We start from the raw sequence: 22,909 nt of genomic DNA, 5'->3' as shown, positions 1-22,909 counted from the left end.
GTAATTGCAAAATGCCAGCAACACTGGTGATGCACTGTTATTTCATAGAACAACGCTGTCACTGAGACAAGAAAGAAAGGAAAGATGAGGGGCAAGAAATGAGGCTTGAGAAGAGAAAGGAAAGAGGACTAGAAAAACACCAGTGAAACTTCAGGTTAGGACATACATGTGTGAGAACTCCTTATTCCCGTGACAGGACACAGCAAAGTTATCTATAAACCCCTGGAATGTAGACAAGGCATTCATTTAAGAGCTTTTTTCTTAATACACATTTGGGGTTGTACTATTGCAAACCCACCTGTGTCACAGAAGTTAATTAGCCCGTTGTCCAAATGCCTGAAATTTTCTTCACCTCAACAAGAGTCCAGAGAATGCTTTTAAAATGGTATATCAGTTGACTTGTTTCTTCAGCAGTACACTTTTTACCTTCCCTTCAGTCTTGTAACAAAATATTCAAAATCAAGATGAATAAAAAGACAGTTTCCTGAAGATCTCTATTTCCTCTAATTAGATTAATTTTAGTTACTGGATCATGAAGAAAAGTAAAATGGCAGTGCTTGGCCAGAACAGGAGAACATGGGAGTCCTTTTATCACGGGACCTAGAAAGGCTTCACTCCTGAAGCTTCAGCTGCACATTCCAGTTTCTCTCTTCCCTTATGGTTGGGTCAAAAAAATGTAACATGGGCCAAAAAGGTAGCAAAGCAATCACAGCATCAGCCTGCAAATGTATGAGGCAAGATGTTGGCTTTGAGAAAGTGTGGAAGAGGAACCAGGAGGCCAAGGCTTGATGGTTCTGCTGTGCTCAGTATCATCTGGAGCTGTGGGAAATTGTCCACAGTGTCTGTACCTAAAATTTACTCTGTGATTACCTCTTTATTAATGGTCTGAATTTGCTGAAAGTCTGTGGTTTTATGCCTGGACTACATATGACTTTAACTACATTTTTAATCAAAAATTATAAAATTGGTCCCTAAAGTTTTGCATCCTCTGTTGTTCCTTACACCTACTTTTGTGTGATCTTAAAAGATGATCAGATTTAAAATTGCTTTCCTTGGAGACATTAGAACAGAAGGTAAAACAACTTATGCCCATATGTCTGAACAATCTCTTGAGCTGTAGTGATGCTGTAATGTGGCAGAAAGGTGACATCTAAGTTTTAGAACACTTGCAATATAAAACAAACCTAACATCTTTCCACACAAAAGATAAAGAGTAATGTTGCTGGTCTCCATAAAATTATTCCTCTCATTTGGAGTAGTGGGGTGAGAAAAAACATGAGCCACAAAAAAGCACTTTAATGTGACCAGTCTTGTTAGAGTACTGGGTGAACAGCTTATTAACTGCAACAAGAACCAGATCTTCCCAGGTGCAATTAGGGAATGGAGGAATGTATCAATGTTACAGTTTAAAAAATGCTATATTAAAGACCTGCTTTTGTCCCATGGGAGACTTACCTAGAACACTGCAGAAAGATTCACCGGGGTTAGGTTGCCAAAAAAGTGTCACAATGATTAGTGATTAAAAGCAAAGTTCCAGCAAGAACAAACTATTTCAGAAAGGTCACAATCTCAGGATTTTCTTTAATAGGCAAATGTATTATTAAAACATCCTTAAGGGCTAACCCTGCTACCTGCTCACCGTCTGCGAACTTGGAGACTCCTGGTGAGATTTGTTTCTCTTCCATATGCAACACTGGCAGTTACCCAGTGCATCCAGCAGAGCTGCAGGAGACATAAGCTTTCTTAAAAAGCTGGTGATGTACTGGACTAGTCCTGTTTACAATATCTCGTGTCTTACAGTTCTCAGGAAATATACAGAGGGATAAAAAAAGAGTGTTAAGGGAGGTTTACCAAAATTTCAGCCAAGAAGAATTTGGCTGTTAGTGAACAAAGAAGACCAACAACTCTAGATGAACATGAAAACAAGCACTTCATTTTATTACATATTTCACAAAAAAAATAAAAGGGCAAAAAAAAGGACCAAAAAAACCCCACACAGGAAGACTTTAACCTATTTTAGTACTTACCTAACTACTAGCAAAATAGTACCTAAACACCTCACAGTCACTAATGGATTTTTCTTCACAATGCTCCTTTGATGCAAGGAAGTCCTATTATCCTCATTCTTCTCATGAAGAACAGTGCCACAGAGAGATTAAGTCATTTATCCACGGTAACACAAGATGCCTATGGGAATGACTATGTAATTTATCATGGATCTCCAGAGCCTCAGTCCAGTGCCTGAACCAGTAGACCATTCTCTTCTCAATAGACAAGAGCTGCTGTACAGTACCTTAAATGACCTTTCAAAATGGCTATTTTTACTTGTGTGTTGGTTGTTTGTTTGTTTTCTCTATCACAATTATAAGAAAGTTGTTAAAGTAATAGATTGTGAGAAAGCTTAATGAAGCACCCTGTATCTTGTCTCAACATCAACTGTCAAACTTTGGAACACAAATACTTTTCAGATCAAATATTACATTTCTCCTCAAAGACATCAGCAAAGCTAAAGCTCAGTAGCTTGGCAGCTGCCAAAGATCCTGGATGCTCTGCAAATGACCATACTTTAATAAAGTCCTTTAAAGGATTTTTTCCAGGCTTTTTATATTCCTGTGACTGAAAACAGCTACTATACTAGCAATATGTAAGTCTGAATATAGGGCAGGAACCATTCGGTAAGTACAAAAATAACTTATTTCCTGGCAAACTGCAAGCAAAACTGAAGAGATCAGTTTATCATTTGGTAAATCTTCTTAAAACCAAAAGGAAGTCAATTGTTTTCTTTTTATATTCAATGAATGGTTTCGGTTTGAATGCAATTCAAGTTGCAGGAGCATCCACGAGGCTGGCAGTCTAACACACTGGGACTGTATCTACCTCTAAAGATTCAGAGTAATTAAGATATGATATTTAAAGAAAAAAACTACTAAAGTTCTTGCTTTATCCAGAGAATAAGTACAATTCACATCAGCAATCTAGCATTCTCCAGCCATTATGCTCACCTGAAGGGATCATGACCAGGAGTGAAAAGTTTACTAGGTCATGCTCCTTTAATCTTACCTTCTCTTCTGAATGACTGCCAAAAGCACTGCTTATTATGATGTTTATGAAAAAGAAAATTAACTGAGTTCATCATTTAAATTCCACACAGTTCACAAACAACTTTCATATGGTAACAATTTTTTGGACACTGCTTAGGTTGACTGAATTTAAATTGGTGACCTAAAGGTGAAAGATTCTGCATTCCATGATCAATCTCCATGCTGTTCATTGTTCCCAGTTTCTGAAGTTCAAAGTGGTAGAAGTGGGAGTTACACGGTTAAACACAGTGGCCTCAACTTTTCATCCAGTTAAATATTTTCAGATTTTTCCCTTAAAATTATTCTAAGCATAAAGCACAATTATACCAAATTTTCTCATGTTCTCATCTTTCTGCTGATTAAAAAAATGTACCTCCATTAAATAAGAAAATAATCTGCTGGCAGATAATCAATTTTGATATTAAAGAAATCCTGTAAACAATAAGGAAAAAGAAGCACAAGTTCAATTCTGGCTTTGTAAAACTGTCTCCTACTTTCAAGAGTTTTCAGTTAAGGATATAAAACAGCCTGCTTTGGTAACTTAAAAATTATGACAACAAAGAAGAATCATGTGAACTTAAGATTTTGTAATTTTCTTCACAAATCTTAATGCTTTCTTAATTCCTATTAAAAAGTGTTTTATTTCCAATCCAAAAGATCTGTTCTGTACTCAAAATATGAAACTCAACTAAAACACACATTCTTATCAGCTTCAGTGATAAAGTCAGTAAACTTATTTCCAGGAAATGAACTTGTGAAAATTCGCAAGAAATTCTCAGCTGTATCTGAGGTAAAAGTTTTCTATCAAAACCTTTGTAAAATGTGACCCATCACATTTTTTCTTTGAGGAATTAGAATTTAGAGGAAACAGAGGGAAACAGAGGGAAACAAAACAAAACAAAAACAAAGCACCTTCGGAAAAATTACAAAATCATTTCCAAAATAGACATAGTGCGTCTAAAGTGTAGGCAACTGAATGAAAGATTCGCATTACGCTATTATTTATTTTTACTTAATGAGACAGCATTTTTGTTCAGCTTTCCAAATATCATAACTTTTCACCATTTTTAATGAGACAGGCACAAGAAAAACACAAAAACCTCTCCTACATGTTTATTACCATGTTATTTAATCTGGTGGTTCAACAGTACTTTTTTAAAAGCCTGTCTTTCACCCACAAAGCAATGAAAAACGAAACTGAATACACTTGCAAATCCCTGATCTGATACTGGGAGGAGGACTACTAATTTATCCTCTGAATACAACTGCTCTACAAAATGTGTCTTGGGCATACCAAGTTTATATTGTAAAAACCGTACATTATTCAAGAGCAAAAAAAAAAATATCATTTTTGGTACCTAGTATCACAACCTGGTAATTATTTCTTCAGAGATTTTTATGATCTGTGCTTTTTAAATTATTATTGTATCAGCCACCATTTTCTACCATTGGCCTTTCCTGCTTTACATTGTTCAAATCTCAACTATGTAAACCAAATCAACTAGACCACAACATGCTTACAGACAAAAAAAGAAAAGTGAAAACAAGAGGGACCAAAATTTGTTTAATGGCCTATTTGGTTTAACAACAGACCCAAAGCCCATTCAAGCACAAATAATTCAGAAGGCCTGCCTGCCAGCAATAAAGACTGAAATTGGATACTTCGTGAGATTAATTACCTAGATAGGGCATGATAATGCTAGTCAAATGGGAAGGTAATTAAAGTGCACCTTCCATGAAAATTATTCATTGCTGACGGATCAGGTGACAGATAAATCAAAAGGCACTTAAAGAAGCTACAGGTTAACTTGTAGAAGGCTGTTCCTCTCTGGAAGTCACCATAACCGCAACTGCTCGTTCCCATCGTAAGACAAAAGGTGGGAGGGTAACGCAGCCTCTGAGAAAGAAGAACCCCGAGAAAAGTTATCAGCATTGTGCCTGCAGACAAAGGGTCAGCTAGAGTGGAACCAGGCGGCTGGCAGCCTTCGGATTACTAGATCTCTCTGCTTGTATGCCATAAAGGGGTATTGCAACCGTAAAAGGCGGCAAGTGATGAATTAATAAGTTGACTAGTCCCCCGGGTGCAATCCTTATAGGCGGAAGACATGCTGCGGTAATCAAACAGGGTTATAAATTGTGTACATTGAACAGCACAAAATGCGTCTCACTTCATCACCGTTAAGTCAAGACTTCCTGAATCTGTCATTAACTCTTTAGCTTCAATATATTTATTTAAACTTTAAAAGTAAGAGAAAGTGCTTACAATAACAAAAGGGCAACTGATACTACCCAGCGGGATACACAGCCTAATGGAGATCACTGACTCTTACTTTCTACAGCTACAAGGGTCAAACTGCACTCCTTTTATGCCAAAGCTCCCCTTGAGATGTACCGATTAAGTTCAAAACATTCGACTAAACGTATTTCTGAACATAGAAAAAATAAAAAAGAGGATTAAGTTTTGGGGTTTTTTTACAGCTAGCTTATGCAAATTCCTATGTATTTATTCCCTACTTGAAAAAAAATAAAATGAGCTTTTTACATGGGTAAGCATTTCCCAGATCGCAGTTTTTTACAGAAAATTTCAAAACTATCTTATTTTGCGTGCAACATCTGATTATTAAAATATATGAAAATGGATAGTTGAATAATTACCACCTTTTTTCTTTTTTCTTTTTTTTTTTTGAATGTGTGCTAACTCTCTAGGTTGTGATCTTATGATAATTCTGACTGTTCAGTGGAAGTTAAATGGAAAGCAACTTTGTGACACCCTTTTAATCTTTAATAATAGTAAATTTTCAAGCTATTTTCAAGGCCTTTAGACACCTACCAGATCTAAAGGGAAACTAACCTCTGACTTCGAATCAGAGCACAAATAGGCAGAAAGATATTTTTTTTTAAAAATCCTTTACTTAATTTATTATCCAAAAATATATCTAAGGTTTTCCCACACTTGGAAACAACAGTTCTGCATGTTTTATAAATAACTTTAAAACAGTTTTCCACATCCTCTGAATCTTTTTCCCTTCACTAGGCTTCATAGTGAGTACAGGAAATGAAAATTTGAGTACTGAAAAGTGAAGTAAACTTCAAAAACATGAACTCCAAAGTGAAGCTCCTTCTGTGTAGCCAGTGGAAAGCATAATTCTTTTTTTAAAAAGAATTTATGACACCAGTCTTGACTGCTCCCAGTCTGAGGGTGTATTCTGTATTAAAGAAGTTTATATGATCATGTGACAAAAAGAGGCATGGTACTAGTTTACCAGCTTCACCGCAGTTGGCAGCTGTGGCATTTCCCCCAGTAAAGTTGTGCTGGTTTTATGCATCATTTTATCATTTTGAGATCAGCCTATAACATTATTTTCCAATAAGTCAAATTTTATAACCTCCTAATCTATAAATATAGCTCGGTAAATTTAGTAACTTAATCTAGTAAAGTAAACTGTGGTAAAGTTGAGGGTGGAGTACAAATACATGCTTGCACTTACTATTAATTCATTAACACGCTTAGCTAGTTGGGCATAGTTGTGGTAATCTCAATGTAGGCACATGGGTTTGGGAGATGAAGATGTTTAACTTAGCTTTGGAAACATGAGCCCTGATGTGTCAGGAACAGAGGATGGACGCTCATCCTTTTTGTGTAGGCACAGTTTTGGTAAACAAGGAACACACATTAGCTTCCTTAGACTCTCACTGTCTGTCTGTTGGTATTCAAGTGGAGTTTGAGCTATTGATTTAGATCTATAGCTTGCTAAATGGGATGAGACTTGTCTGCCTGAGAGATCACCACCATCCTTTACCCCTGCTGTAGTCAGCAGAGGTATGAAAGGTGGTTTCCTGGAAATTACTCTCCAAAGTGTCATGAATGTGACAATATTCTGAGAGCCTAGGGTACCTGCTAGGGCAAAGGTTGAGAAACAGCTCCCAGAAGGATGGTGAAGGAGTTCACTCCCTTTGTTTATTGCTCATTGAAGGTTATCTCTTTGTAACTGTTCTGTGCCACTGCATGTCTGAGTTAATGTATTGTTTACACAAAAGTATATAACACTCATGAGTGCTCATCACTGCATTATTGTAGGCAAGATAAACTGTAAGGCACCTGCAGTCCTTCTAATGGGGACTCTTAACAAGCATTAAAATAAAAAGAAAGCATAGAATAAGTATTTTAAATTTTTAAAACATTTTAAGATTAATGCTATACACTGTGATCAAGTGAGATATCCAAATTTTCAAGACACACCTGTATATGCATATCCTGACTAAGCACCTTAGTTAATTCAGTCTATGGTAAAAGGCTTCCAAAATACTTAATAACATAAATTACTAACAGGACAAGCAAATTATTTTTAAGGAGTTTTTAAATCCTGAAGACAATAAATTATTTTAAAATTTACTTGCTTGTTTAGTATTTTCTTGAAAATAAATATAAGCATGTAAATATTTAATGTTAACATTGTGGCAGAAATTAACATTTGTGCACGTAGGGCTAGGAGGAAGAGGGCATTCCTGTCGTCACTTTTTGGCAGTTAATTTAGGTGGCTAAATAGGGAAGGTAATCCAAAGCTTCCTCCGCAATTAAGGACGAGTCAATGCACAATTCCTAAATTGGGCTCCTGTTCCAAATCACCCCCTGAAGAAACCTATCAATCTCCACTGACTACAACAATGTAAATATCCACCAAAGATTTACATGCTAATGTTTAATGCCAACATCAAAGAGCAGAACATTTAGCCCTAAAATGCTTCATGTGATTAATTCTACACAACATAAAGAGCAATGACACTTTTCCCTCTTCATTACCAGTTAAGCTGCAATACACAAAAAATACAACTAAGGGTGAAATTTTGATCTCAGCTACACAAGGGAATATTTAGAATAATTCCACAGAAGGTCCACAGAGACAAATCATTAGAATATTGGCTCTGAAATATTCACATCCAATTCCTCGTTTCACAGCCATGATTAGAGGCTCTATGAACTTAAACAGACTCTTCAATGAAGTAAATGACATTTCTCCACACAAGCATCAGGGTTTACTTCCTCAGAATCCAGCCTGCTGACTCAGCCTCTGCTGCCTGAAAGGAGCTTGGGTGCTACGGACAAAAATTAGTGCTCCATGATGCATTAGGAAATGGGATAGTCAAAAAACAGAAATCCTTAGATGACAGGCAGACAGAAAAGGTCAAAGGGAGAGATGCTAAATAGATCCATTCAGCAGGCATGAGATGGGAGATGCAGAAAATGAAGCGTCTATTGTTGCAGAGGCATACATGTGAGAGGTAGCCCTGGAATCCTGGATAATTGTGTACAACAAGCTGTTCAAATGTAAAAGATTTAGGAGGGTCAGCTTTAAAAAGGAAAAACTAAGAATCACAGTGACGGGATCTTGTCCCTAGAGTCTTAAGCTCACTTCAGAGGAAATGAGATATGGCTTAAAAATTCTGAAAATTACACTTAACAGGCTAGAAGAAAGTGAGATTAAAAAGAGATTAAGCTTCATGTAGGCATGTGTGTGTGCATGTGCATGTGAGAGGACATCTTCCTCTCTTTTCCTTTCTCTGTGCCTGCATAGGACAGAAACCACATGGAAATGTGAAAAATCCCATTCTGCACTTCTAATATTTCTTTCATTAACGTTAGAAAAATACCAACAGTTCTCTGAATAGTTTCTCTTACAGTTTTCTGTGTTTCTGCCCATATGGATTCTCTTATGTTGGATACAGGATTTAGCTCATTCAGTAAGGTACTGGTTTTCATTGGCCTGTTGACTTCATGTAGGAGTTTAAGATTTCAGCCTCTCTGTCAAACATAATTAAAACACGTTAAAGGTGCTGAAAGAAAATTGTCCAAAGAGATATCTATTTTGCACATTCTCATAGCCTTGTATGTTTATAAAATCGAGCTAAAAATAACCTTTTCTTAATTAACATTAATACTAAAATGGCCTGAATCATATGACTTACACTGCTTGCTGCGAAAATTTAAAAGTACAGATGAAAGAGCAGCAAGTTAGGGAGTTTAAAGTACAGTTGTCATTAAAGCCTGCTTTATTTTGTGGGTTGCTATCACAAACAATCTACCTTATGGGAGCATGAAATGCTGCTTGTTATAAGCTTGAATTTAGGACATTTATATTGGTCCCACAATAAGATTTCTGTGTCATTATCGTGAACATGATTTAGCTGACTTATGTTCACATGCAGACACCGTTATGTAACACTTAGCTCAGACAAATGGCTTCGTTCTTGATCTTCCCTTTTCTACTGTAGTTAATGACCAAATATTGTTAAAAATTGGGACACTAATTATCTGATGTCGACATGTTATGGATAATTAAGAATTGCTCACTCTGAAGCCATGCTAATTGTTTTTCACAGGTCTCCTTCTCTCGTCCTTGTGTCCTCAAAAAGGCAAGCAGCTACACGTTTATGCGTACATCTCTGTCACATACTTTGTCACAGAATATACATCATCCTTTCTGGCTCATCCCCGATTAATTTTGCTGCCTTGCAGCAATTATCTCTCCCTTTGTGACTGACCTCGTGGTAAATGGAGTGCAAGATAGCTGGGTAATTTTTTCCTGCGTATTTTACCACTTAATTGATCCTAGTTGGCTGCCCACAATAGAATATAGTAAACTTAAGTCATAAAATGCTTGAAATTGGAAGTGGTAACCATGTTATACCAATTGTAGTTGACAGCTGTAAAAGTCAGATCTTGATAATGTTCTCTCATTTACCCTATTACTTGGATCAGTTGGTTAAAGCTGTTAATGATCCTCTTGGATCAATGTCTTTTGCTTGTAGCTATAATTTACTGCATTGGTGGATTAGTACAGATGTTTTCATAGATAGCTTTGCATCATTCCACCAGATTGCTGTCTGAATCAAATTTGCTTTCATTCATCACTAACGAAGCAAAGAGAAAGCTAATCAGCATCTCCAAACTTAACATTAACTATTGAACTTGGGATAACACTTTTATTGTTGTCAATTTGCAGCCTTCAGCCATGGCTTCCTCAGTAAATTGCCCTGAGTATTTCCTCTAGAAATAGATCCAATGATATATTTTTACTATAACGGAGAAAGACTACAGAAATGTCAAACTGTACAAAACTACTAATACACTAAGAGTAGTAGATATAACTGTTCAATTAGAAATATGCCCTATGGAGTCAGGGCTGGTTCTACCTCAAGGAAAGCAGAAGCAACTACATAGGGCAGCAACACATCAGAGATGGCAAAAACTGCTCAGACATATTAATTACCCAGACCAATGCAGAACTGGAAAAATCTGCTGCCACCCATGGAGCTGTCATAGCAGGTAAGTCAGCAATGGCTATTGCTATTAGACAAGATGTTTCCCCTTCCTGTTAGCCCAGTAGCATCAGGAAGATCAAGCCTAGCTCTTCACAGACCTCTATTTTGCCCTGACATTCCACCTCATCTTGGCTGTCTTTTATCCCTACCTGCCAGAAGTGAACCATTCATTCTTGGGCCATTAATACTCCCTAAACTGCCAGAAGGCCATGGGCCAGGAGGTTAAAATTTGTATCTTTCACCTGAGGACCCATTTAGCCAGAATTCCTTTTTTCCTTCTAAAAAAAAACAAAAGGAGGCTTGCTGACAGAAGCACCAAATAAAAGATAAGTAACTGAGTAAAATATGATCTGTTTCAAAAGAGCAGCAGCAGAATCTCTGACTCTATTTCTAATGAGAATACATATACAAAGCAGACTGAAAATAGCCTATGTTAAAATGCTAGACAAATCTTCTGGCATCTCCTTCTACACAATTAATTATGAGACTGAACTTCATCCCTAAGTGGTGGATTGAACCTTGCTTTAAGAAAGCTCTTGATTCAAGACATTCTTTGTCCCTTCCTGCAGTGCATTTTGGCACTAACTACACTAGCTGTGATAGACTCACCACAAAAATCTTCCAGCTATTAAACAGGCACTAGTGTGAGCAATCTCTTCTATCCAGAAGTTGCACACTGATTCTATCATTTAAGCTTAATGGAGAAACTTTTTTAGCTCTCCGTGTACAAGCTATCATCTTCTCCCTTTTAAAGAGTTCCACAGAAGTCGTTACAGTAGGCTGGCTCTAGGCCATGCTGTCATCAAATGCTTCACTCTAAAGAGATGTTAAAGAATTTTTTAATTTACTACATACAACCTCAATTAGGATTTCAGATCTGATGTCACTCATGCATTTGCAATAGTGCCTTTCAGTAGTGATGTTCATTTCTCATCAAAGAAACATTTATGCACTTAGAGGGTTTTGTCTGTTCTAATGGCAACGGGACTTGAATTCTTCAAAAGGTCTGAAACAAACCACCAAATATTAGGAAATTCAGGGACAAAATTGCTAATGCTACAAACATTATCAAAATCTTTTTCTTTAAGTGTTGTTTTTTTAGGCAAAATAACAAACAAATGAAACCTCTTAATAATAAATTATACTGTACTGAAGTAAGATCTCAGAATTCATGAGCAGTGTGTTTTGGCTAGATTAATTCAAACAACATGTATTATTCTGTCATACTGATAGCAATATTTCACAGTTTTGTTCACTGAAGGAGTTCAAATCTGTTTTGTAAATATTGAAACCCAAATCTTCCCTGTGCTTTCAGGATGCCAGCTATGTGTTGCTATTAGCTACTAATAAGAAACAGGAAGCTAAACAAACAAACAAAAGAAGTCATTGAGCCGTTTTATGACAGAATCAGAATAGGCCTTTCTTTTTGCCAGTTTCTCCACTGTATTTCTCTTTTACTCTTGGGTCTCAATATAGCCACAACAGTATTTTGCCTAAGAAAGTTTCCTATGAAAGTTCTAAAGTTTCTGCACAAATATTTGCCCACATTTCATAATCATCATAATGAGATTATCTTGGTAAGAGAATGATACATGTGGTAAAATTATTCAACAAATAACAAATGAAGTTACAGAATCATACAATCACTGGTTGGAAAAGACCTTTACAATCATGGAGTTCAACCTAACCTAACCTAATTCTGGCATTAAACCATGTCCCTAAGAACCTCATCTACACATCTTTTAAACACCTTCAGGTATGGTGACTCCCCAACTTCCCTGGGCAGCTGGTTCCAGTGTTTGACAACCCTTTCTGTAAAGAAATTTTTCTTAATATCCAATCTGAACCTCCCCTTGTGCAACTTGAGGTCATTTCCTCTTGTCCTGTCACTTGCTACTTGGGAGAAGAGCCCAACACCCTTCCATGCTACAACCTCCTTTCAGGTAGTTGTAGACAGTGATAAGGTCTCCCGTCAACCTCCTTTTCTCCAGGTTAAACAGCCCTAGTTCCCTCACTTGTTTGTGCTCCAGACCCCTAACCAGCTTTGTCACCCTCCTCTGAACACTCTAGTATCTCAATGTCTTTCCTACAGTGAGGGGCCCAAAACCGAACACAGGATTCAAGGTGGGGCCTCACCAGTGCCAAGTACAGGGGGATGATCACTTCCCTAGTCCTGCTGTCCACACTATTTCTGATACAAGCCAGGATGCTGCTGGTCTTTTTGGCCACCTGGGTACACTGCTGGCTCATATTCAGCCAGATGTCGATCAACACCCCCAGATACCTCTCTGCCAGGCAGTTTTCCAGCCACTCTTCCCTGAGCCTGTAGTGTTGCATGGGGTTGTTGTGACCCAAATGCAGGACTAGGCATTATAGAATTGTTCTTTCTTTACATATGAGTTAATTAGCTACATTAAGCTGTGTATCGCCATGTATAAATGTATTAAGTGATTTCTTGCCTTTGTACTGCAAGTATCTTGAAAGTCCTTGAAGTTGGCCAGGTCTTCACAGAACTATGCATGAGAGTCCCTAAAGAGTGTAATAGAGCTCAAAGAATACTATTTAGTTTCTACTCTGTTCAAAAGGACTTATGGCCATGAGAAATAATCTAACTATGGATAAAGTGAAAGAAGAAGCCAAGCATATTTATGAGGGGCTAAAATCCCACCCAGCAGGCATAACAAGTAGAGCTCTTTTATTTTACAGACCTTTCTGGAACTGGTCATAGAAAATGTGATGTTAACTTTTTTTTTTTTTTTTTTTTAAGGTCAGGATAAATTTTTGCTCAATAATTTTAAGAAGAGAACTGGTGTAATTCATAAATATCAAGGATATGTCTGGCCTGTGTTTGTAACATTAGAAGAAAAAGTGGTTCCTAGTCCTTTGTTTTATATTAGCAAGCAAATCTCTCCTTTCTTTGGCTAAATTGTACTTTATATTGTTCATTTTCTTCCTCGGGTTTATATATTTTTTTTGTTCCATAGTTGGTGAAATTATGTTTTAGTTGTGTACATTTGACTGTGGCGACTTTACCTGCTATTACAATAGCTCAGTACATGGAAAAGTGGGCTGTAATGCTTCTAGAAGGTTGCTACCATACATTTAACATAAATAAAGCTTAATCTGACCATTTCTAATTCATAACTTCGGTTCTGTGAGACTTAAGCTTTGCTTTGTCATTGTGTAGCTACACTAGAATGTAGCTTCCCACTACTTTTATGTCTAAATAGGGTAAAATTCACACAGTCTCTATGAGAAAAACTTGGTTTCTTAGCAAAAACAATTACATCTATCTCTAAAAAGCTTTTATGGTAAAGGTGGACAGGCAAGAGTTCTGATACTCATTTGGAAAAAAAAAATCATATCTTCAGTATACTAAAAATGAATAAAAATTCAAATGACATTCAGCCACAAATTGATGTGCAAACACCAGCTACAGTCAGAATCAAAATTGATATGAAGTTAATTTTCCCTTTCAGGATGACAGACTGCCCACTGCTTTGGTTCCTGTGTGTTTTGATAGAGCATAAGGTTCAAATCCTGCTCCTATTGAAGTCAATGACAAAACTTCCATTGACTTCAGCGGTGCAGGATCAGACCCTAAGCAACACAGCTAACATCTTTCTTGCTTCCTCTCTTATCTTTCAGTGAAAAATATCAGAAAAAATTAGAACTAGATATTAGAAAAAAATGAATTATTATCAATTGGCTATTCTGTGATAGGTTTTCTTATAAAACATATTGCTTTCCATTTCAAATGTATTTAGATATATATTCTGTATATGTATACAAAATATTATCAAAACTGTCAAATATCATACCATATTATAACTTATATATGATACCTTCTTTATGAAAATCCTAAAAAAAATTTAACATTTAGTAATCTTAAAGTAGTGCCCCAACCTAGCAATTCTACAGTATCTCTATAACCTTGTGGACTTCACTACATGAAATATGACCTGATACAATCAGGGAATGAACAAGCTGCTTTCTCTGATCTGATGGTATTTGCTATACAGAGACTGGAATTCTTATCAAGTTTTTATCCATGAGTTTAATTCAGGCATAAATTGATTTACCGTCTCCTGTCAAAATATGTGATATTAGTCCAGGGTAATGTGATTGCAGATCAATAGGCAGTTTTAGCTTCACCGAAGTAACCTAATCCAGTTTTTACATGCACTAAAAAACATTAAAAACTAGAATAATAATAACTACCACATGTAATTAATCTCCACTCCAATTTTGCCCTTTTCAGTTGGTGGCCATGGAGTGCAGAATGCTTACAGAACTATGCTGTCTGCCTACTGGTCTAGAAAAAAGTTAAAGCAGATTAAAATATATCTTAAATATTATTAATAATAAGCAGTAACATCTTTGTGGCTCCCATTAAATAAACCAAGGAAAATGGTTAGCCAAAGTACAGTCATCATAATATATATGTTTCTAAAAAGCACAGCTTAATGAAAGTGGTTAAGGAATATTAGTTTTGAAAAGCAACTTTTTCTATAAAATAATCATCCCAGCTCAACAGGTGGAACATGTTTGTTAAAAAGAAAATAAAAACATTATTTTTATACTTGGAATTCTTTTTACATGAAGCACTGTTTTTAAATAAATATACAGATGTAGTCTTATCCATGTGGGAAAGTTGATCTCCATTTGAAGGCTAGAAGATGAAGTATACCCCAAAAAGTAAAGTTGCAAGCAGGAAATATCAAATAAAACCTGAAGCTAGAGGGAGTCCATTGAAATAGGGAAACATAGAAGCAATGTTCAGTTGAACACTGAAGCTGTTTGTAATAAGCTGTCATGTATCACCAGAAGCGAACATTGGACGGAAGGGGTACATAAAGGTAGATAAAAACAACTTGGCGGCAGAATGGGAAGACACCAAAATAGTCTGAGGAAAGGAGAAAAGTAGGCATAGGACTGGAACAGTGAGGTCAAAGTGACTGGGAAAGCCATGGGCATGAATTTTCTTGATTGTTGCCTCTGCTGGGAAGCAGGTCACTGATGAAGAAAAGTCAGGCTTAAGTGAGAATGACAGGGAACAGGAAAAAAAATAGATGGTCAATAATGCAGAGACTATGAAAGAGGAGACTTTAAAAAATGTGTAGAGATAATTGAGAGCTGGGGAAAATGCAAAGAGAAGCAAAGAAGAGTAAAATTATGAGCAGCAACACCAAAGGAGAACATAGAGTAGGGGAGAATATAAACTGCCTCCCCTGTTTAGAAAGACTTCCAAGTACCTATGAAAGGCAGAACCCATCACACACTTCTACAAAAGGGATGGCTTACTTCCTTTATGCATTCAATCATTTCTTCTTGGCATGTAAATCAATGGTACTGTGGCTAATAGTCATGATTTTATAGCATGTAATGTTTTTTTCTGTTCAAGTTGCTGGGATAATGCAATGTTGAAAAATTCAGTTCTCTGGGTTTTTTTCCCTTTTTTTTTAAAGTCAATTTTGGAATCTGTTTTATGTAGGGAAAGGTCTGAAAATTGAACTCTAAGATGCAAGAAAAGAAAAAAAAGGAAAAGCACATCAACATCTATAAAATAAATTGTTGGTAAAAAACATTTTTCAAGAGTAAGCCTTGATTATGGAGCTGAATCAGGGTTTTTTAACCACTTCAAGTTGTCAGCATTAAGTGCATCTGAAGGCGCAGCATGACCTAAGAGTGCTGTGGGGCACCTTTCTCTTGCTGTGAAGAAGCAGTGAGCATTAGCAAGTGTTCCCTGCATAAGAACAGAGAGTACATTTAGGAACAGGTATTGGCATTACAGTTTAACTTTTGTTTGTCATGTTTGGTTATAGTAATACGACATGATGAGTGTCCCCTTGGATATTATTTTTTTCTTTCCAGTTACTATAAAGACAGCTCAAACCGTCTCAGGACAGATACTTACATTTTCTCAATCCTTGAGAAAATGTTGGGATTCATCCAACCTACCTTAAATTTTCTCAAAGTCAGGCTAGGGTAGGTGAATATCACCCTTTATCACAGACCAGTACATTGTAGAGTCAGTTAAAATTCAAAGGAAAGGATGTAGAAATATAGTTTTAAAAACACAGTATTTTTGTGAAATTGTCAAAAGAAAAATTATACAAGTGTTATTGAAACACTTATTTTTTTAAAGGTTTGGAAGTGCATAAATGATAAACCTGAAAATATTCATCTGCTGTGAATCCTACCTGATGCCATTAACCTTTTGAGTGTTGCATGGAAAAAATGTAAAATTTAGAAAGGAATTTGATGGATCAAAAGGAACTGTCAGTACCACCGAAAGGTGAATATCTTATTAGGGAAGTGGTAAATTTTATCTTTGGTAAACAACCATTCAATAAGCTTACAAAGGTAGTGCTTGTCAGCTGTTTGCCAGCTGCAGCTCTTCAGTACATTCACCTATTGTAACTGGGGCTTAATCACATTTAAATCTGAATTCTAGAAGGATGCATGGATTCTAGTAGATCAGATTGCAATACTGAGATGACATCCTGTATTCTTTATATGATGCTGGATGGGCAAGATATGAAACAAGATGGTTTACTCCTGAGAGACTTAGTGCACTTAATCTTCTACCTCTGATTCTGGCTCAGTTCTTTCATGCTTTTGTCAAAAAAAAACAAAACAAAAAACAAACAAAGCAAAACAAAAGGCCTCATGGTTCTTGGCTGCAGCATAAAAAATATGCCATATGACAACTGATAGCCTAGTCACAAAGACTTTTAAACAAGGAATGAATAGCAATGTGTCATGTGTATATATGTGAGCAATGTGAAATGCTACCTACCCATTTGCAGTCATTTTATTGCATTATTTCCACAAATATAAATAGGTTTTTATCAACCACCTGGTTCTTTTCTGTGACATGCTCTCTTTGTCTCATCAGAAGCTTGTTATATGTGGGTGAAGAAACACTGAATGTATTCCATAACACCATTCTTTTATCAATAATTTCCTGTTATCATTACACAATGATTTGAATTTTGTGAATATGGCCAGAAAAGATCAATTCAATTAAACCAAAACTACAAAGGGAATATCTCACTGCAAACCTCTGTGCAACTGGTGAACCCAGTAATTATATATAGCCACCTATTGTGCTAGCATAATAACATGTGAAGAAGGTTTAGTTAGACACATTTACACACATAAAAAGCAATATGAGCACAGAAAAAGTCATTTTTGCTGAAAGTATAGAACAGTCACACAGTAACAAATGAAACCTGCATGAATCCTAGTTTACTTAGCTATAAATAAATCCAACATTTTCTTTCTCTCCATGGTAAAATAAAATAGGAGCATAGAAGCATAACAGTCTCTTTTGAGCAACCAGTCTCTTTCTGTTCAATTATAGTAATCAATCTGTTCCACCTAAAATATTTTCCTCCTTGAGAAATCAAAGAAATCAGTATTAGGATCCAAAACATGCTGTTGCAAATATAATGTAAAAGAGGTCTTTCCTTTTGGTGAATGCATTTGTTCTGAAATACTGTGTTTTCTTTAACACAAATTTTATAATTTGGGTGAAAAAAAAGGCTGCAGTTATATGGCACTTTTAATCAGAAAATCTTGAAGAGCTTCATAAGGAAAGGTAAGGGTTACCTCCACGTTACAGACAGAGAAAACTGGAACAAAGAAAGTTTAAATCTATTTTTTCTTTTCCCCAAATCTGTTTCCCATGTTTCCTTCTAGATGTCCAATTGGAAGCCTTTAAAACCTGATATTCAGAAGTGCTAAACAGACAAAGCTTCAGTTGTCCAGGTACCCTTTCTCTCAACAGTGACACCGTCAGATTCTGTAGCACTGGGAAATACTCACCTGTGCATAATCCCACAGCAAACTGGAGAGCAGGGAAGGAACAGAGTCAGGTCTCCTGTTTCCTATTGCATGCTCTTACAGAATTTATCTAGGAGGGTGAAGGTTTACCCATTACTTGAAATCACTAGGTCAAGTTTGGATGTTGTCTCTAATATATATCCAAATCATTCAACTTGTGTTAATTGTAAGGTAACAAGATAACCACATTATGTTTTCTGGCCTGAAAACCTGATCAATCTATGACTATGTAAACACAAGAAAATGAACTATAATGAATTATCTTGGGAGTAACACAAGAAACTTCTATTAAGGCTTTTTCATCTTCCTGAGGTGTGATACTAGTGACCAAATTTTATTGTCTCTTTCTTTACCTTGTGTGCCACTGAACCATCAAAGCATATAAAGTGAAGTAAATTTGATTTAACTATTAGGAAAATAATCCAAATTCTACCAACATCTACAGACATCTACCGAGAGCAGAAGACTGTCCACCTGTGCATGTTCGAATTATAGAGAATTATTTTAAAGATGAAAAATCAAGATGTCAAAATAATACAATCTGTGGCGCAAAAATAGTTTCAGGGTAAGTTCTCTGTGCTCAAAATCTCATCATAAGCTCCAAGAACTGACCAAGCACAGAGATTAATCCTTTCAGTCATAGGGTTGGTTCTAAAATAATACAAAATGTGCATTTGGTATCCAGGAAAGCACTACAGGGAAATTAAATATCCCATAAATATTCCAGCCTAACTTTAACAACTAAACAACTACATAAACCATCCTAGGTTTGTAGGGAGGGAAGGCTTTTTTTGTCCTTTTTATTTATTTTTTTTTTAAATTGAGGTGACCATCTTTAAAGTGCAAAAGAACTACAGTTTTTCCTATTTGTTCATTGCTCCCATATGGTGAGTTTGTCCTCAGTTCAAAGCATTACTGTAGGGGACCACTCCTAGTGCACTAAAAAATAATAGCTTGATCACAATCTTTAAAATTTCTTCCAAGATGTAAGTATGAAATATCCTTTAAAACACTGGTTAGCTGTTCTCACAGCAAGCATCAGTTATTCACTTTATATTTTCATTTAAGGCATTTCTTCAGAAGACAGGTCTTGTAAACAATATTCACTTTATGATTTTTTGTTCAATGTATAAAAGTTTAGTTTTACTATCCTCTCTTAAAGTCCACAGTGCACTACTGTAGATTCAGAGGCCTATAATTTTTATCAACAAGCAGCTCATCTTTTCAGAAACCTGAATCAGAGAATTATTTTTTTTTTCCTCTCAGCATGCAGACAGCTAAAGTCCTTTTTCGCCCTGGGGTGATGTGTTAGTTTGATTTTATTTTCCCTGACATTTCACCTGTTAGGTTATGATAAGTAGAAGAAACGAAGAATAATCATCACATTCTCACTGAATCTCATAAAAAAATATCTGGAAATATAAGATAAATTAGAAACATTATCCCGAGGCAAAACATGAACACTGAAAACACCACCAGATATCCAAATCATCTCTCAGTGACCGAGGACTCCCATATGGGTTTAAAAAATTCAGAAGGGAAACCTCCATAAGACTGCCACATCTACTTTTTTTATCTTCAAATACTAGAGAATTACCTGCAGTGACGTAAGAAGACAAGAAAAAAAAAAAAGCTGTAGAATTAAGAAAACCTATTTAATAATAAAGATGTTTGTTTTCTTTAAGTCTTTCATGTATGCTTTCTGAAAGCAATCCTGAGGCCAAGACACAGGACAGGTTATCGTGAAATAGTATAAATGCAAATTAACTACTTGGAAAGGCGAAAAGATTAATGAGCCAAAACACACCAAACATGCTCCTGATTTACTGCATCTGCAGTTTGCACGTTCCCGGTTTCTCTCAGTCTCACATTGTTGAGATTCATAAGTGATGAAAACTTACCTGCTTGACCGGTGGTAACACTGACAGCTGCAAAAAGCCTCTGGGAACGACTCAAGTCAGAAACCCCGTTCACAGCTTCAACTTCAAACGTGTAGTTAGCATGAGCTAGCAGGTCCATGACAGTGACATAGTTATCTACTAATCCAGTTTGCTGGGGCATATATCCAATGTTACTCCCACAGGGAACACATTCGCCCTGCTCCCAGCTGCACCTCTTGCACAAAATGCGGTAGGTTACATCATTTCTTCCCCCGTTGTCAGCAGGAGGACTCCACTCCAAACTCACGGTAGTCTGGTTGATATTGAAAATGAGGTTCTGTGGTGCCGATGGAGGTCCTATGTAACACACAAAAGATCCAAGGTAATTGTACAGAATCGAACAGGACGTGTGGCTAGTTTTTTAATTACTGAGACAGAAAATAGTTAAATAGTTTCTTCACATAAACATTTCATTATTTTTACTACAAGCTGCATAAAAGCTTCCTTGAACTCACTTGGCAAGAGCTTTATTTATTTCCCATCAAGGCATCACAATAACAATTGTCTGTATATTTACTGCAACTGACTTTAGCTATTTCTCTTCTGTGCAATTAAAAGGATTGCTTAATGTACCTTAAAGGTTGTCTTTTATAGTTTTCCCAAGTATGGGATTTGTTCATCTCTTCTCAATATACTGTATCAACTGCATCTAGTCCTTTATTATCAGCTCTGATATGATTTACAGAGATATTTGGTGCTGCTTTGGATTTAGGAGACTTCCACTATTTGAACCACCCATCTGCATAGGTTAGTCTATTTGCAGTTAGAGGGTTAAGCCAGATCCAATTACGGTTCAATCAAAGCTCATATGTGCACAGGTTACTTTTCATTTTTCATGTTACTCATTTTGGTATTATATCACATACAGCACATTGTCTTCAACAATTTTACAGCCATGGGAAAATTATGCCTGTATTCTATCACAATGAGTTACACACTTACCCAACATGTAACGTTTTCCAATGTTATATCAAACAAACATGAAAATTGTATTTGTGCTGATTCTGTATTCACTGACAAATTTTTTTCCCCTCTGCCTTTCAATTTCATTTACTGTCGTAAATGTACTTTTCAAATATAGGAAAAGCCAGCTGAAACTACTAGCTACAAGTGGCTGCACCTGGTTGGTTAAGCAACATCCTTTACTATGAAATTCATGACTGACTCACTTGTGCATGCGACATATGGTGGATCAGAAGGTGCTCTATAATAGCTATCTTCACAATCGCATCTTGAAGATCCTTCCTTGTCAGAGAAGCTGTGAGTAGGGCAGCGGGAGCACTGCAGATCTTGTGAAGAGGATTTGTAGAACCCACGGCCACAAGCTAAGGCAGAACAAAACAAATTAATGTTTAGATTTGAAGGGGCTATTTTGATATTTTTTCTGTCTCTGTCACACGAGGTACACATTCCTGTAAACTTCTAAACTATCCATTCTGTTATGTTGGTGCAAGCCAAAAGAAAACACAATTTATTTTTCTTCAGTTGATGCCGTTAATGATTTCATGGCATTTTTATGAGTTCAAGCATACACTACAAATACCTCAGCAGTTGGCAGCATAATATTTTAAAACAGAGGGCCACAGAAATAGAAAAGCATCTTTTTTTTTTTTTTAACAAAGAAGAGTACAATCATGGTGTGAAAAGGCTGGATGCCTGTAATAGGCCTAAACAAGGGAAAAATAGTCTGGAGTAGCTCTGCTTCAAGGCCACTGAAGTGTTTCTGATATCTGAACTAGTTGCATCAGAATTAACAGAGCAAAAGTTACTATTCCCTGATCTGAGAAACCCAAAGAAGCTGTAACACACCAATGAACCCTGAACCGAAGGAAAGAATGAGGTGTGAACAGTTGTTGGACAGATGAAGCTGGTAAGGAACAAGCAGAAAGAGGAGGAAGGCAGACAGTGTAAGCTGCACAATTGGTTTTTCCAGTTCCACTGGGAAAGACAAACAGGCTGAAATTAATGTACTAGAACTTTCAAGGGAAAGTAAAATGTAGATCATTGGAAATATGCATGTAAGATCACTTCATACTTCGGTTTGTGTTCTGGGAACGCATGGAAGTAAAAAATATGTTGTGTTCCAAACCTATGTTTAGAAACAATTTTATCAGCTACTACCACAGTTCCAAAAGCACAAACACCCGTAAAACACACCTATAATGATTCTTACAAGCACATAACTGCAACCTAGACAGCCAGCTTAAGAATGGATGAACTATGAGAGCTGTAGGAGACAAGGAAGAGAGAACTGGGGATCAGACAGTGCTAAAACTGGAAACAGATTAAGACTCCATTTAAGCACTGAGGTTATGGGCAAACTTGCAAACACTGTCAACATGAAAAACAGAACACAGAAGTCCTCTAGAACTTTCTCATAAAGCAGAGTTTTTTTCAACCACACTATTTTATTCTCTTTTTCCAAGCCTAACAAACAATCTGACCTTCTTAAGCCATCACCTCTATTCAAAGAAAAGGGGACAGCGGGTGAAACTTAGTACTGAGTATCAAAATATTAAAGCTAGTTAAATAGTCATTCTGAATTCAGAGGGAGAGAATTTACTTTGGTTATATTCATATTTGCTTGGATATTTTCTCAGAACAGAAATGCAAAGACACTGATATTTGGAACAGTTATTTCAGTTGCCTGGTATTGCAGTGTTGGAAAGAGCATGAAAACAGTGAGCTTTATCCAAATCTCACTGAAGTCAATGAGAA

At 36.5% G+C, this 22,909-nt stretch overlaps 1 protein-coding gene across 8 annotated transcripts in view; it reads right to left on the bottom strand.

The window, feature by feature from the left end:
- EPHA7 (EPH receptor A7) overlaps positions 1 to 22,909 on the bottom strand; it is a 163,412-nt gene that overhangs the window by 87,495 nt on the left and 53,008 nt on the right. For all 8 annotated transcript variants that reach the window (XM_065836021.2, XM_065836015.2, XM_065836020.2 and 5 more), the window contains exons 4-5: positions 21,361 to 21,516; positions 20,153 to 20,488 (exon numbers count right to left, since the gene is read on the bottom strand). In XM_065836021.2, the coding sequence (XP_065692093.1) occupies positions 20,153 to 20,488; positions 21,361 to 21,516 (492 nt within the window). The remainder of the gene's footprint in view (positions 1 to 20,152; positions 20,489 to 21,360; positions 21,517 to 22,909) is intronic.

The sequence above is a fragment of the Patagioenas fasciata genome, chromosome 3 (genome assembly GCF_037038585.1).
Source record: "Patagioenas fasciata isolate bPatFas1 chromosome 3, bPatFas1.hap1, whole genome shotgun sequence".
NCBI lineage: Eukaryota > Metazoa > Chordata > Aves > Columbiformes > Columbidae > Patagioenas > Patagioenas fasciata.
This window is presented reverse-complemented; position numbering and strand designations above follow the sequence as displayed.